General features: G+C 45.5%; 1 protein-coding gene across 2 annotated transcripts in view; it reads left to right on the forward strand.

Annotated features, from left to right (window-relative positions):
- Positions 1-14,918, forward strand: part of ino80 (INO80 complex ATPase subunit) — a 34,793-nt gene extending 19,875 nt beyond the window's left edge. Inside the window, exons 29-38 of one of the 2 annotated variants that reach the window (XM_072362216.1) lie at positions 3,824-3,951; positions 7,308-7,402; positions 8,195-8,267; positions 8,810-8,968; positions 9,183-9,285; positions 9,378-9,466; positions 9,802-9,957; positions 10,327-10,537; positions 12,553-12,768; positions 13,474-14,918. In XM_072362216.1, coding sequence (XP_072218317.1) covers positions 3,824-3,951; positions 7,308-7,402; positions 8,195-8,267; positions 8,810-8,968; positions 9,183-9,285; positions 9,378-9,466; positions 9,802-9,957; positions 10,327-10,537; positions 12,553-12,768; positions 13,474-13,682 — 1,439 coding nt within the window. In that variant the 3' untranslated portion in view covers positions 13,683-14,918. The remainder of the gene's footprint in view (positions 1-3,823; positions 3,952-7,307; positions 7,403-8,194; positions 8,268-8,809; positions 8,969-9,182; positions 9,286-9,377; positions 9,467-9,801; positions 9,958-10,326; positions 10,538-12,552; positions 12,769-13,473) is intronic. The other variant, XM_072362217.1, reaches the window with a different exon arrangement.
- Positions 14,919-17,320: the final 2,402 nt, after the last annotated feature.

The raw sequence follows: 17,320 nt of genomic DNA on the forward strand, positions 1-17,320 counted from the left end.
CGCAGAGATGAACAAGTGTTGCCCATTGACTTATTGATTGCACAGTGTAATGTATCATTATACAGTGAGAGGCTGATGCCTGGTTCGATCGTTGGTTCGACCTGTTCTGTGGCCCCCCATCTGTCTCTCTTTCTCACATAACCATCCATCCATCTTGCTTAACCAAGCTCCTGCGCTGCAGTCACGCTGTTGTTTGTCTCCTCTCCTTTGGTCGCATCTGTCTCGCCTCGCTCTGCTTGTGGCTTTGGCAGCAGAAGCGGAGGGGAAGGGGACCGGACAGGGCAGAAGACTGTAGTGGCGTATTAATGAAATTAGCACTGCGCTTGGTTGGGGAGTATCAGGCGCCAGGCACCAGGGCTGGGTTAGGGTTAATTAGCTGGCAGCACGCCTCTAATTGGGTCAGGACCATGTCAGGCCCCTGGCTCTGGCCCTACAGGGATTGAATTACAATATCAGGGGACAGACAGCAGGGGGGAAGGAGAGAGGGTGTTTGTGTGTGTGTGGGTTTGGGGGAGTGGGAGGGAGGGTTTGCTGTAGTGGAGGAGGGAAGGATGGAGAGGGTGCTGGAGGGTGTAGTAGGAGGAGGGACTGGGGAGTGTAGCTTAATCTGCCAGCAGGCGGTGAGGATCGGAGGAGATGGGGAGGGCTGGCTGGGTGAGGACCACTGTTAGACTGGATTGGACTGAAGCGGATGGTGGGAGGGGGGGCTGTTATGAAAGGGGGACGGGGCAGGTGGTGAAGCTTGATATGTGTAGCCATAGCAACGGCAGAGTGGTGTGACACTGCATGCGATTTGGTTGTGTTTCGGGGTGTGGTCCTAACACAGTCCTCATCTGTGCCAGTCCGTGATTCTCAAAGTAGTTTTGTGTCTTTCTGAGAGCATTTAAATCGCAGTTTAATTAAAAAGGGCGAGCCAGGTGTGGCGCTCCCAGTGTCCTCCCGTGTTGTTTCACCGTCAGCTACTTAGTGATGCCATGGCCGCGTGAGCTCATTTCATGAATGTACAGAACTGTGCGATTTCTAATCCCTCTGAGCCTCTCTGAGGTCATTTTACATGCATGTTGCTACATTTAGCGTGCTCCCTTTTAGAAGCAGTGGTCATGCATTTCTCTGCAGCCACATGTAGCTCATAATGTAAGCCATAAGTGTTACATTGGAATGTCACAGGCCACCAAAGCCTTCCCAAATCGCAATTATTCATTTCCTTGGCCTCTCTTTACGTTGTATGGCAGCAATATTCGGAGAGCATACAGCCCTAAATGCTTTTGAACTCGGCCACCTCTCGCTCTAAGCCACATTGCTGGCCTTTAGGGAGTCTGGATGTTTGCAGGGGTGTTTTTGTTTAATTTCTTTTCTTTTTTTTGGAACACTGTGATCGAATCTGTTTCCATTTGTCCACTTCATATTTTCCTTTGTTCTTGTTACTTCCTTGTTGCTTGAATGCCACAGACTATCGTGTATGCTGCCGATCACATGACGTCGGTGCAAAAAAGATGCGAACAAAATGACTACTAGTGTAGTCAACCACAATGATTACAAACAGGGATTTTTCCAATTCACAGTTTTATACCCTTCAAAAATAAGTTTGGATTCATGCAACATTCAGTTCTGCTCAGCCGCTAAAGTCCTCAGATAAGGGATCGGAGTCTGGAGGCTTAAATATAATCTGCTAAACAGAAACAGATGAATGGCAGTGGGTTGAGCCGTATTGCCTTATATGAGCATTTGCATATATGCCAAGTTGAGGTTTGCAGCTGGGTGCCTGTCGGTGCGGTCCGCAGGGTTAGCGGTTGCCCTTGACTGAGCAGCGGCCATGGTTAGACTGGCACCTGCGGTGAGGAGGCCCCGTCTGATCGACACCACAACATCACCGCCGCCACCACCAGTCTTCATACTGCCTCGCTGCAGCCGGAGCCACCACAGACCCCCTTCTCACTCTATCCGGCCCCCTTTTTTTTTCTTTCTTGCGTGTCTAAACTGCCGCACGTCTCGCTCTTTCCTCCCTCTCATCCTTTTTATTTTGCAAGCCATTCCGGTTCTCGATCCCAAGGCTGGTTTGATAGAGAGATACTAAAGGAGCGCCCTGGGCTCTTTGTACACACTAAATTTTAGCCACAGCAATGAGTAACCGCATACCTAAGAGCAACTCTAGCGCTGTGCTGGATCTGCTTTAGATTCGGTTTATTGTCTCTTGTCATTAGTGCTCTGATTATTTTTTATTATCGTCCTTAAACTGTTTTCCGCCTTCTTGTCCATTATAAGTATTTTTTGGCCGGTTCAGGCGTTTTTATTCACTTGTAGAGAACGTAGTAAACATTCGATGCTCCTCACTACAAACATTTCAGCTTGTCACATGACATTAAAAAAAAAACATTCAGTTTTTAGTCATTTCCTGGTTGTTTTTTTTTTATTTGCTGCTAGCTCCATTCCACTGAATGGAACAGAGCTCGTCTCACCTGCAGCTCGTGAGCTGTCAACAAGTGAAGTTGAAGTCGGAGCTAATCCTGCTTTTAATGAGCTTTGCCTGCGTGACAGGGACTGAAAGCATTTGACAGGCTAACATCACTCCACAGTGACCTGTCAGTGAGCCCGTCGGTGCCTCCCCAGAGCATTTTGCCTATTCATCTCTTCTATTAGTTCCTCTTTAACACTTCTACAGGACCTGACCTTGTTTAAAGGCCTATAATGACGAGGTCACAGGTCAGGGTTCAGCCCGAGTACAGATTAGCATACAATAATGCTGCTTAAAAGTCGAGAAAGGGCCATTTACATTTGTGCGTCTTGTCGGATCATAAAGGGCATTGTAGTGCAGCTGTTTATTTTATAGGAGTATTTTACAAATATGTGGCAGGACGTTGTCATACGAGTGCAGCATCGCAGCTCCCGTTTACATTTTTCGGGCCATGTGTTTTGAATGAATGAAACGTGATTTTAATGTGCTTGGTTACGTTACATTGACAAAGCAAGGAAATAAGACTGGGAAATATTTATAAGCCCAGGTTTTCACTGCACAAAAGGCCTCGTGAGTAAGTGTCCAACTTGAGTGCAAGATGGCCAAGTCGGCCTCTCCCATGGGGACTCGCTAGTAACCCGGGCCCGACCCTGTCACCTGACCCCGGCCTGAGGTTCTTCCCACTCAGGGCCGTGACCTCGTGGTCAAACACCATAGTGTGCCTGTCACTGGGTCGATGGCAGCCCCGTCCTTTTTCCTCATTCTACCATTGTGACAGATGATGTTAATCCCTCATCAGCCGGGCACGGAGAGAACCACTTCAGCAACAGACTCGGCGTCAGATTTCCCCCCGAAACTGCTCTCATTGGTCAATCGCGTGAAGGCCAGCGAACACCTAATGCGGCGTCAGCTGCAACCCGCTGCCAGGCCCATTTGTCCATCTTTTGTGCCATTGTGTGAAAAGGGAGTGTAAATAACTTTTTCTCACAATTTCTCTTTCTGCCTTGTTCTCTCCCGCATGTTCACACTCTCTCTCTGCTCTCTGCAGTGAGGCCGCATGCTTTCTTTAAACAATCAGCAGATCAGGGGTAGATTTAGGAGGATAAATCCCCGCGCTGATCCACTCTAGTAACAGAGTCTTATCAGAGAGTTTTATTTCTTCAGTAAGAGCTGATTGCATTATCATGGTATTGTTAACTCCCAAAGAATTCACAAAAAAAACTTCTTTTCTGTATGGAAGCGTACATATTGGGTTTAAATCACCTATAAACTTTTAAATGTCATGCACACAACATGGCATTTTACCGTTTTTGCAATGAGAGTCTCATCCAGGTGGTTTGGGTTTGAATTATTTGCCTTTTCCTGTTTCAGATAAGGAAAGCCTGATCACTGAAAGTGGCAAACTCCACACCTTGGATATCCTGTTGAATCGACTAAAGGCCCAGGGACACAGAGTCCTCATCTACTCCCAGATGACACGCATGATAGATCTGCTTGAGGTACAAATACACACCCTACACACACACACACACATTCAGGCACATGTTATTCACACATTCCCTCCTCCGTTAGCTCATTAGCTCATGGCTGTTGGTTGTTTTACCCTCGCAGTTTATAGAATAAGGCTTGCTTATATATTTTCATTTATCAGCTTTGTTCGAAATAAGTTGTTTAACCGGGTCCACTCCCACTGGTGGGGTAATGTGCTCCGGTACCTGTAACAAGCCCGTCTGTCCCTCGTTAGTACAACCATTAGATGGCTTATTAACAGGTCAGGACTAATTAGAGGGGCCTCATCTGCAGCGGAGGCGGCCAGATGGAAGGGCTGACTTGGAAGTAGTCACCAATGAGAGGAGGTGGAGGGTAGAGGAGGAGAGAGAGGTGGCAAGGGGCTTGAGGTTAAAGGAGGAAGAAGCAAGAGATTGGGAGCAAACAAATGAAGATGTACACAAGCTATGTTTTTTTCCCACACTGAAGTCAAAGCCAGAAATAGGGTGACTGGGGTCAACAGCAACTGACCTCTTACTTTTATCTGCCTGGGATAAGTACCCTGAGCTGCTTAGTTGGGCACAGATTCAGCACAGTTATGCTATTTTTCTAATCTTGGTGAAGCAAGAGCTGTTTAGATTTAATTTGGGGGGGGGGGGGGGGGGGGGGCTGAGAAGCGCTTTTCTTTTTTTTCCTTTCTCTCTCAGATTTTAAGCCTCTTAGTTAGCCGTAATCGGATTGCCGAACGGAGGCTTTCGGGGTCAAAGTTGAAATAAAGATAAAAAAGGTGAAATCCATATTACTGTTTTCTCAGTTGGGAGGGAAAAAATGGTGTAAAGCAGTTTGGACCGCAGTCGTGCGTCAACAACCTTGATGCAGCGTCCTATTGTTGCCTCCATATTTGTTGCAACCATCACTATGGAGCCAAAGGCCTCTGGGATGATGTCATTGGGGATTCCTTCCCCTCTCACACAGCGCAGGGCTGTTTCCACAGCCAAATGTTTTGATGGCAGATAGACTCGACTCAGGTGGTTAAGGATTGTCTTCCTGTGTATCTGGAAAACAGTGGCCTTGTGTTTAAGGCCGTAGGAACACGACAGTGGCAAGAATGTTCAAGTTCTGGTTGTTCAAGTTCTGTCCCTTTTAGCCATGGTTTCTTTGCCTGATGAGGCAATTTGACTGTGCCTTTCACAGAAGTCATTGTTTATAAGTGGCCTCATAATGGAAGGGAGAGCAGGGTGTGGAGGTATGTGACGATATCTCCTCTGCTAGTGGAATGAAATCATACATTCACCCAATCTGGCTTCAGTTTCCCTAAATAACTCTGGCAGATGGAGTTGATTTCCTGAAAATGGGACTTTGACGAAGAGACAGCGAAAGAGAAGTCGATGTTAATCTCCGTCATTAGCGTTGTTGTTTTCGCCGCCTGTCGGCTGCCGGTTCTCCCGGTGACGTCACACCCTTGGGTGATGGATCGTTGACATCGGGATGGCCTGAAGAAAAATAACGCTGTTTGCTTTCTTTGGCTGCAGCCAGCAGTGGAGCGGGACTGCCAAGTCACTGCCCTCCAACTTGGGCTACGTGTCTGCCGCAGCTTAGCAGACGTTTTACTGCAGCTTTGATTGCAGGGGCGATATGCTTGCACTCGCTTTTTGCTACCACCGGCCGATCTTGTGAGGGATTTAAGGAATTAATTTAAGGAATCGACCGACATGACGCGGGATACAGTTGTGCATACAGTTAAACTTACACACGTGTAACATGTTACCCAGGGCTGTATTTAAGGGAGACGGATCAGGCAGGAAACGGGACATTTTTAACTTTTTTCCGAGCCGCTTCTCCTCCCAAGTACCACCTGATGGCTGGGAGCCTGTTTTTTGCTTAAATATTATTCCTAAAGAGCTGTTGACGGTTGGATAAACCCTAAATGTACCTTGATTTATAGAATTTGCAATGGAATAGATAAGAAAACGATTGAAACATTACAGAAAACGCACAAACTGAAACAGGCTATTAAAGAAAACTGCCAGCTGTTTGGGCTTAGATTTCAGTGTGGCGGTACTGAAAGAGGCTTGGTGGAAGACCACAACTACACTTCTGGTGTGTGGCTCATAAAGCAAAGCACATTAAGGTATCAGGGGTTGTGACATGGCAGGTTATCCTTTCCTGAAACGTTTTATTCCACTGATTTGGGGGCAGAATTGAAAGACCGAGTAACAATATCTGCGGTATCATGCTGCCAAGGTATCAGAACCCAATTCAACAAGGTTAGCAGCATTTTGGAGAGCGCTGGCCTAATGGTCCCTAATGCAGTGTTCACTCGGAGCAGATGGGGTTGTTGGGAACCGAGCCAGACAGACAGAGGAGGGCAGGTCCTGGCGGGACTGAGGCCCCACGTGTCATGACAGAGGTGTGGGGGGGGGGTCATAGCAAACACGGTGTCAAATTATTGATATCGCTGGGAATGATTGCGTGAGGTGAGTTGTGATGTGCGTCAGTGATTGCGACTGGTTCATTGGATTGGGGGCAGCGACACGCTTAATAGATAAGGTCGCAAGTTCGGGGTAGTACTTAAAGAGAGATCAGCATGTCACCTCATCAGCACTATTGCTCCTCAGGCTCAGCCCACCACCCCCACCCATATCAAACCTACCACCCCCACACAAACACACACACAGCAGCTTAGCAGACTTTGAGGGGGGGGGGGATAGAGTATCAACGTCTGAATTTCTCAGTGTCTCTCTGGGTTTGGATTGAGGTTTCAACTCCAGCAAATGCACCTAAGAATTGTGGGATTGTGATATTTTGGACGAAAAGTTGTTATCGCAGAGATGTTCTATCACTTGAGATCGACGTTTCTTTACTCTCGGAACTTAACAAATAGACCTGGAGCGGTTATCCGCTCCTCAGAGGAAAAACTAAATGAATTCAGCGTATAGCTGCTGTGACTGTTCGCTGTGCAGAGGCTGAAAAACCTTTTTTTTTTTTTTTTTTGCGATACTAAAAGTTTGTAGAGTTCAAAATCGGCTTTGGAGGGCATCCAGAAATGTTCAGTAGTGCAGCCACATGAATGTGAGCTACTGTGAATTAAATGCAGGACTCCTTTTTTATTCCTGAAAGTTTGAGAAGTACAACCAAATGCAGTCCTTTTGGTTTCCAGCAGACACTCAGCATTTTTTTCCCTGATTGTTCTTGACATCTTTGCTCTGGCAAACATTTGCTACCGCTTAGATTCCTGGACATAGTCCTCCTAACAGGAACTGCACTAATCGTTCGTTCTGACAAACACTCCAATTATTGGGGAGCTACGCGCCTTAGTTATAATGACTCCCTTCTTGTATAATTTCTTTTTGTCCCATCTTCCCAGGAGTACATGGTTTATCGCAAACACACCTACATTCGCCTCGATGGATCCTCCAAGATTTCTGAACGCAGAGACATGGTGGCCGACTTCCAGAGCCGGTGGGTAAAGTTTGAATAAGATCCAGAGCGTGTGTGTGTGTGTGCTACAGAGAGAGAGAGAGAACATGAAACCAAACATCCGTTTTTGCTAATATTCACTGTAAATCTGCCTTTTTGTGTATTGTAGCAATCAGTTAACAGTTTAATCTGCCGTCCAAATACTGTAAGCCTGTGTTTGTACTTCTTAGCGAGTCCCCTGCTCTGGATTGCATTATTGCATTGCTCTCAGGCGCCAGCGCTACTCCAGTTTTTGTTGCAGGGCAGTGGTTCTCAAATTAGGGGGCACAGAGCCACTGTTGTGGTGGGCGACCAGAGGAAAATGCTGAGCAGGATCAATGTGGAGAAAATAAACAAAACACGAGCTTTCTCGCGCTAATGCGGTGATTTTATGTCACTAAGATTCAGCTCGTTTCCCTTTGAGCCGGTTGCTTCTCCTGTTTCTGTTAATGTCTGGTAAATATTGTGGGGTGGGGTGGGGTGGGGGGTGGGGTGGGGGGGGTGGGGGTGGGGGGTTCTTTTTCTTTTTCTTTTTTCTCCCCAGCTCCTGAGGGAAAGCATGCCAGCCAAAGTGTAAGAGTTTCTCGAAGCAGCTTTATTGTTCAGGACTTTAATTTCCCGAAGCATTTCCTCTCTTTAAGTTTAAACAGGCTGTCTTAACTTACATTCTGACTTAATTTCATAGCACGGATACAGCATATAGATATTTGTATTGTAACTGAAGTTGTAAATATAATTTCTCTCTGCTTTCCCTTCTGCCTTACTCCTCCTCTCCTCCCCCTCTACCCTCCACAGAACGGATATCTTTGTATTTCTGCTGAGCACAAGAGCGGGGGGACTTGGCATTAACCTCACTGCTGCGGACACCGTGAGTAACGTAGACTCACTGGAAAAACACAAAGCTGATACAATATCAGAGTTTAAACAGTGCTAACATTTCCTGAATAGATCAAACGCCAGTGTGGCGCACACACCCTCAGAAAAGGAGTCCGAAAACCGTCTACATGATACGGGATGGCCAGGGTTTCAGCATTAATTACGTGTTGACATAGTGATTGATTAGTCTGAATTTGTGTGTAATAAATGGGGCTCAGCATCGATGTAAAAATGATATCTCTGTTTATGAACGTGTTTCGGTAGAATCGCCCTTTCTGTTCCTGTCGCCCTGTTCAAGCGAGATTAGGTTTAATAGCATTGAGTTAACCCAAGACATCTGTCATGTTAAAAGGCAGCTCACTTGGGATAACACTTTGCCGTAATTAGACTCAGAAGCAACAGAGAAAGGAGTGTCTGCTTCCCATTTTAGCTGTCGTCACATCGATTTGCACAATATGGTTATGCAGATACTCAGGGTTTAAAAGTTGAACGGGACATCTTAGCTTCATTTGGTTATTTTCTTTTCTCCCCCAGGTTATCTTCTACGACAGCGACTGGAACCCCACAGTGGACCAGCAGGCCATGGACAGGGCTCACAGACTGGGTCAGACCAAGCAGGTCACCGTGTATCGCCTCATCTGTCAGGGCACAATCGAGGAGAGGATCCTGCAACGCGCCAAGGAGAAGAGCGAGGTCTGAAACACAAGCACTTCCTCGTTAGTGAAATAACATCAAACGGAAGAGAAAACGCACTGAATTTAATAAAAAAAATGAAAAAATGTTTCTTTGAAAGGAAGATCTGTTTAGCACAATAACTGAAACATTTTAATTTTCGGCTGCTACGATGTTCTTTCTCCTTGAAATCCACTGTCGGAGGATTAATGCTTTACCGTTCCTGTGTAACCAGATCCAAAGGGTGGTAATCTCTGGAGGCAACTTTAAACCAGACACGCTCAAACCTAAAGAGGTGGTAAGCCTGCTTTTGGACGACGACGAGCTGGAGAAGAAACGTGAGTGCAGACCTGTCCAGTTGTGCTCTGCACATTGTTAACTCCACTGCAGGGAGGGAGGGAAACTGAAAGCACCGTGTCTCTGTCTGTAGTGCGTCAGAGACAGGAGGAGAAGCGGCAGCAGGAGGAGTGCAGCAAAGTGAAGGACCGCAAGAGGAAGAGGGAGAAGTACGCCGAGAAGGTAGAGTGCAGCGTGTTGAGCGGAAGATTGAGCTGTCGTCTGGGTTTGCAGGTGTGGGTTTGCAGAGGAAAACAAAAGAAAAAAGGAAGCGAGAATAAAGGAATTTAATTAAGGTGAGAAAGAAAGAAATGATATGAGGGAAGAGAAGGAGATGTGAAAAAGAGCCGTTTCAGAAGCCTCAACCTGGCAAATTAAAGGAGTGTCTTAAACAAGTAATTCATCCAGTCATCAGAAAGTTGCTACTTCCTCCTAACAGTTGTCTCACCAGTTATCCACAACGCCACCTCACCTGCAGCGCAGTATTAAACCTGGCTTTTTCTGTGTCCAACCTGCAGAAGAAGAACGAGGAGTCAGAGAGCAAGAGGAAGAAGGAAGTAAACCTGGTCATCTCGCACGCACCCTCGGCCGACAACTCTAACCTGTCTGCAGATGGAGACGACTCCTTCATCAGCGTTGAGATGGACTCAGCCATGCCCAGTCCCTTCAGCGAGGTGAGGAAACCCAGCGGGAAGCTGACGTGGTGAAGCTTAGAGAGAAAATTGTCAGCTTGCTAACGTTGTTAGTTAAAAAGAAATCGATGAGATTTCTGACACAGGTGACTGTGGCTTCTTTTAAATTCTCTCTTTTTTTTTCAACCTGTTTCCTCCTTTGTTGAACTCTTCCATCGTTTTCCCATCCTTTCCTTTACATTTCCCTCCCTTCCACCTTCTGTCACCTCGTACTTATTATCATCCCGTGCATTCCAACTTTCCCATGCGTCTTTTTTTTTTGTCTTTCTTTACTTCCTTTCTTCGCTCTTTGCCCCCTCCTTGTTGCCCTATACTGTGCTAACCCGGCTCCTGATCCCCTGTGGTGCTCAGACTGTGTATATGTCTGTGTGTGCTCCTGTGCACGGGCAGATCTCGCTGAGCAGCGAGCTGCAGCCCGGTTCGTTGCCCCCAGACGCCGATGCGGATGAGAGCAGCAGCGACATGCTGGTCATCGTGGATGATCCGGTTTCTTCTGCGCCTGCATCCCGTGCCACCAACTCCCCGGCATCCGTGTCAGGATCGGTCTCTGACAACATGAATGGTGAGGAAAAACATTAATAAAGTGGATGGATGTTTGAGAGGATGTTGCTTTAGAATGGCAGTTTGTTGCTTTATTAATTAGATATTGGTACTCCTCCTTCCTTACTCAAGATGTGGTCTTCTTATCAAACCTTAGAAGATCCTAAACGTCACTAACATTTGGTTATAGGAACACAATGTCTATAAATCAGGCTATGACTAATGCCTGAGTGCTGATGAACTGCAGGGAAATTTGCCAAACTAATAGATTTCACAGTTAAACCTCCCCAGATGATTTTTTTCTCAACTCTGTGTGTGTGTGTGTATTCTGCCTTTCGTCCATGTGCAAAAACGCTGTTCTTTCCCCGGAATATATCACGTCTCCTTGGTTCGCCGTCAGCGCTGTCAGAAAACACAGAGCAGTTGAGGAAAGGTCACGTTTGACCCTGAACGCCTTTGGATTGTCGAGACAAGTGGTTTGGACAGTAATGAGGCCGGTGTAACCAATGTCAACCCCCGAGTACAGCTTTCTGTCTCCTGCGGAACTCGCGCTGTTCTGACCGAGCTTTGTGCATCCCTATGGAGTGATATTTTTTTGGAAAATGATGCTGTGTGGACTATACTAAGACATACGATTATAACCCCTGCACAGTGTCTGTGTCGTCTGTTAGAGACGGCGTTATCCTGTTCAGACTTTGCTGCAAAGGGGTTCATTCAGTCTGTTTACATGATGCCAATTATTGTATCTGTCACCCTAAAACCAGACTTTAAAAACAGATGTTAACATCTCATGCGAAATCAGATTTCTTAAAAATTGTATTTACAGACCCAGTCAATACGGTTTGGAGTCAAATCACTCCTGCGTGTATACATCTATCCATAGTTCCCGCACTGGGATCTGACTCAAAAGTAAAAGAAGAAGCCAGTCCACAGAAAAAAGAAGCCAGTAACAACAGAATAACCACCACGGATAGGGTGAACCTCATTTGTTTTTGTTTTTTTTAAAAGAACCAAATAAAATGAATAAAGCATACAATACAAAAATGGATCAGTGACTTTTACCAATTTTTTTTTCATCTGTTTGCCCGAAAAAGCCCAATTATAACAAGCTGAAAAGAGGCACATCTCCACCTATCATAATGGAGTCAGACATGGGTTGCTTGATGGATTGATTTCTCTGCTGTGCGTTATTACTGGGACAGGATTTAATTCAGCATCAGTATGTTCTGTACCCTGGAATCCAGATAGATGAGGACTATATGATGTTTCTGCCTCTATATCTGTCCTTTTGGATTTGCTCCTAAATCCCTCCTAAATACGTGGCGACTCGTTGAAACCCATTTGGGATTTTTGCTGCTGTGCTAAGAGGCTCCTGTCAGTGAGATTATTGATGCCCTCTGATAGCCGGGCCCAGTGAGCTGGGAGAAGGTCTGTGCCTTCAGAGAGCAGATGATGTTTTAATGAAAGGCTTGGAAGACAAAATGAGAGGCTATGAATGAATCGATCAGTGAACTCGGACAAATGAGTGAAAAAGGGGGAGGGGGGGGTTGAGATTGAGGAAAGATGGCAGGGTAAGAAAGGAAGATTTTTTTATGTGTCAGGATAGTTGTGTGTACCGCAGCATTTGAGACGAAACAACCTTCGGGGAGATGTGGGCAGTCGGAGAGACAAGAAGCTACTTGGGCATTAGGCACATTACCACTGAGGCAAGCGCTGGCTCCAATTCTGCAGACAGTATGGAAAATGGGAGTAGTGTTCCCGTTATTGCTTGAGCCTATATTTATGCTAATGTTGAGTCATGTTTAATACTTCTTTAAAGTACGACATTTACCCCAGTATCTTGGACAGAACGACTCATCTCTCATATTTTGCCGTGTATTCTGGCTTGATGTCTGTATTTCTTTCCAATCTCGCCATAAAGTTAGATTGAGTGTATATATACAGGTGAACCAGCCTGGCCAAGTCATTTTTATAAAAAAAAAAATTCAAATATTGTTTCTGATTGGTTCTTCTCCGTTTGCCGCTTTCCGTCTTCAGGTGTTTCAGCCTCTGACACGATCAGTCCCGGCAGAGGCAGGTCCGGGCGGAGTCGCGGGCGGCCCAAAGGATCAGGAGGTGGGGCCAAGTCTGGCGGGAAGGGACGTGGCCGCAAGTCCACGGCGGGGAGCGCAGCAGCTATGGCTGGAGCGATGGCGGGAGCGGCGGCCGCTTCGGCGGCGGCTTACGCTGCATATGGCTACAGCGTTTCCAAAGGTTAGTAAGTGTAGTGAAAATGTAAACGCATCGGCGGAGTCTAAAAGAATGTTGGATTTGCTTTTATGTTAGAAAAGTGTACGTTGTGATGGCTGATGTTGGGTACCGCAACTGAGTGTTTGCTCCAAAGAAAACCCTGTTTTTGTGTCAACTACAAACCTCTGCGCATTTTTTTTTTTTGTCAGGCACTTCACATCAGCGCAGCTATAGGCTGATTTAGAAAAGAGACTAAATGAAGTGAGTAATTTAAAAAAGCAGGAATTGGCTAAAACGTACATTTAAAAGTCAGACTAACGCATCCAGATAATTCTAGTGTGAATCTAGTGATAATGCTAGTTCAGTTAAATGGTCTAGTCGAGCCGTAACTGTGACTTAACCCACCGACTGAAAACTCTGGATCTTTGGGTGTGCTGTTGACACAATTTAGCAGCAATGCATTTAAGAGCTAAACTGATCCGCTCCTGTTGCTTCCCATGCAATGTCGACTGTACATTTCACAGAGGATGGTTACAGCTTCGAATCATTAAAACAAGTTGTGTGCGGTGGAGACTTGCAAAGACAAACATTTATCTTTTGAATGGGATTGTTCGGCTGTGGCATATCTCGGCACGTAAGGCATCACTTCTTGTTGGGGTGAACTAATGGTAAGATCTACCGTTGTTCTAACCGGAGATGTAACCGTGCTGCCTTCCTCTCTGCTTTCAGCCGGCCTTCCTGCGTCCACCCCGCTGCAGCCGTCCCTGGGCCGCTCGGGTACCAGCCCTGCCTTCAACACCAGCAGAAGCTCCTCTCCCCAGGCCAAAGGAGGCGCCTCCACCCCGAGCCCCCACAAACAGCTGGCCCACAGCCACCACCACAGCAGTCACGGCGCAGTTAGGAAGGGCAAGGGCCCCGGCGGTCCTGGCGCTCGATGACGTACTCGTGCGTGTGGAGCCCTCACACACAGCAGAGTCTCGGTGCAGAACACAGAGTAGTGACTTGCTCCTCACTGTGAAGCCCACACATGCCCTATGCTCAAGCTATAGAGAGAGTCCCATAGTTACAGTCGCTACCAGCCTTCCCCACTCGTTGTTTCGGTTTTATTTTGCCGCGTCCTCGGCCAGCGGACAAAATCAGCCTCGAGAGTTTTCGTTTGCGTTACTGCTGGAGTGTTTCCAAGTGCTTTTCGAGAGGACAAAGTTTTCCTTCGGGCCACAGGAATCTCTTTCTGACTCGCTGCCCGGCAGTGGCATGGACAGGGATTTGAAACGGCTCGAGTACCTTCCAAAGGGCTTTTTTTCACAATTTTTGCGACAGGGTAGCGAGGCAAAGGAGTTTCTATCAGATGCACTGAGCCACGTCTTCCGTTTTCTGGTGTCACCGAGTCCCATAGATGTACGCTAGGTTATTTAATTGTTCCGTAGATGCGCTCGGTGTAAACTGGTGGATTATTCTGCATTTCACAGAGCTTAATGTGAACCCTTACTTTTCCTACCCACACTTTATCAAACAATACGTCTACAGCTTTTGTACTAAAGCTCTTATTTTTCTAACAGAAGATTTAAGTGCACAGACCAACATGGCAAGTGTTAACAGTCTGACAGAAATGTGTCCATAAATATATTCAGATACAGAAGAAAATGGGAGTCAGTTGTATTTTTTGTCCAATGGGGAAATGATGTAAAGATGATATTCCAAATTGCGGGTTTTCCGGTCGACACAGCAGTGCTGCTAACATAAATTGACTTCTGTTCTAAGTTATTTGAGTTGTGTTTAAAAACGGGCAGTCTGTTATAATTGTGATCGTATTCACCTGTAAAAGTGTAAATTGTGAATTCTGAAGCTGGTTTTTATTTTTCAGAAGTTGTTTTCTGTGACGAGACGTCGGTGGTTCTCCTTGATGTCATTGATGTTTTAAAATAAGAACAAAGGCTCGCATCAGTGTCCTGAGTTGAGCACTACATCTGAGTTTGTTTTTTGTGTTTATAGTGTGATTAAGAATATGAAGTTCTATATCGATGTACATAATGATGAGAGCCACGTTTCCTCTGGCTTTTTCCCCTCACTTGCCCGTCTATTTTTATAGGACACCTGTACATACGAAGAAATGCATCTGTTGTTTTACTAACAGGAGGAGTCAAACGAGAATAAAAGTGCTTCATCGGAGTCAATTTTGCTGTGTTTCTTGTTTTTGTTTCTTTTCATGTCGATGGCAACACCCGCTGAAAACAGTTGTAATGTGAACAACAAGTAAATGTCAAGCTCCTTGATAACTCTGGAGTTTGAAACACTACGGTGGCTGACAAGGGTCAAACGACGGCAACTGCTCAATACCTCTCAGCTCGAGAAAACAGCTTCAAGTACAGAAACGATGCAAAATCACAAGCTCAAAAGTAAGTCTAAACGAAGTACAAAACGAGGAAAATGGTGCAAATGAAAAAAAAGTGCTGCAAAAAACAGACACGTGCATCATCATCAAACGTGCTGAAAATAGAGAAACGATCTGCAAATAGAGAAACAATTTTCAAACGAAAAACGACCAGCCAACGAAAAACGATCGTGCTCCAAACCTCCGGGGGGCGCTCTCAGCGTAACAGCTCAATAGAGAGACACACGGGATGGAGAGAGATAGAACAGCTGACTGAGCCACAACAGTGCATGAAACTACAGCGTTAACGGTAATGTGACTTTTACTTAAGGTGACCAGACGTTCCCGATTTTTGGGTGACCTGTCCCCGGTCAAAGCTGTCCCCGATTTGGACACTGAATGGGGGGAAATGCGCGCAGACTCAAAGTAACACCAGTTATTACGGTAGCCGTTTAACGCATCGCCAGAGAAGACGTCATATGACGTACAGACGCAGCAGCGTCAACAACAACAATCTAGAGGCAGCAAAAAGGAAAGAAAAGGAGACCAGCGGCCGCGATAAATGGTATGTTGTGTATTAATTTATTTATTTTGTGTGAACTGGCAGTAGACTTGGCTGTGAGTGCGCGTGTGTGTGTGAAGTGATGTAACATTAAAGTAAATATGATTGTTTTTCTGAATTGAAGACCTAAGTAATGCTATAAAAGTCAGTAAAGTTAACATTATGACACTGTTTTCATATCTGTCATTAGTGAAGCTGTAACGTTAACATTAGCATGAGATTACCAGGTGATGACTTGTTTTTCTCATGTTCTCCTCTGCTCTTATTCTACCCAGGCTCCTGAGGTGGAGGTGGATGAATGAGTAAGAAGTAACTGTAATGTCACAAATTTGTTTGATTGCCACCTTTTGTGTAATAAAAGCTGGTTAAGATACATGAAAATGTTTTTTATTTTATAACGAAGATATTTTGATGATTTTTCACCACTGCAATGAAAATGTCCCTGATTTTCATTTCAGAAATCTGGTCACCTTATTGTAACCTATATTACGTTTTAAATAAACACAAACTGATCTGCATCGAATGTGAAGTTTACTTTCAGTCCTGTTCTCAGCTGTTCCTGCTGATCTGAGGAGGCAGAGTCTTTACCAGGTTCCATTTTTGAAGGCCAAAACAAACAAAAAAAAAAGAGAGACAAAAGATTAAAGAAAGAGCAAACTTCTGTCAGGAAGAACAGCTCCGGCTGTTAGATATCAGCTTGGGAACGAGTTTAAATCTTTACCAGGTTCCACTCAATTTTTCTCAGTCTTCAAATTTTGAAACCAACAAGTCAGAGACTTTATCTGGATACAGAGCAGGAGACAGAACAGTTCCAACCCAACACCAAGCAGCTGAACAAACCAAAGACAGTCGATGAACAGAGCTGCTTCACAGGAACCATGTTGGAACACTAAAATATAGAGTCTGTGGTCATCAGTCTCAGGTAAAAAGTGCTAAGAAAGCAGCACAAACCAGCAGAGTCGTAACTCAGAGGCTCAATAAACTGCTTTGGGACTCGGCGTTCATATGTTCAAGTCCTGTGAACGCTGCTTAAATAGTTTAAATGTCTTCAGTTTTTAGAGGCCAAAGTAAAGAGTGAAACAGCTTTAAGTTGCTGAGTTTGAGTCTCTGATTTAATGGCTCAAACTGTTACTGAGCAGCTTTTAGTTTTTGAAGATGAGGGATCAAAGCTCTTAAAAGAATAAACTCTGCAGTTCAGCATCTCAACAGAAGGATGGAAGCAGCTCAGAAAAGAGGCAGAAGCTGTGGTTTGGTGGTTCAGGCAGATACAGAGCAGCTTCTGGGAGCAGAGGGAGGGGGTTCAACTCCTGTGGATGCTGATGGCTTTTATAAAAGGAGGCAGGTTGTTCAGCTCAGAGTCAGCTGGGCTTTTTGAAGCCAAAATAAAAAGAGACACTTTGGGATTCAACCTTTCAGTGTGTAGCTGAACAGCTCAGGCTGTTGCGTGAAAGCTTTGAGCCTCTGAGAACATGGAAACTATGATCACAGGACTTTTAAAGTTCAGCACAGATGCTTAGCAAGCATTAGATAGCTTAGGCTATCATGTTTTTTTCATTCTTTAAAAAGTCAAAGCTGTCCCTGAAAACGTCCCCAATTTTGACACTGAATGGGAGAAATGTGCGCAGACTCAAAGTAACACCAGT

The sequence above is a fragment of the Leuresthes tenuis genome, unplaced genomic scaffold (genome assembly GCF_036924035.1).
Source record: "Leuresthes tenuis unplaced genomic scaffold, fLeuTen1.0.hap1 SCAF_13, whole genome shotgun sequence".
Lineage (NCBI taxonomy): Eukaryota > Metazoa > Chordata > Actinopteri > Atheriniformes > Atherinopsidae > Leuresthes > Leuresthes tenuis.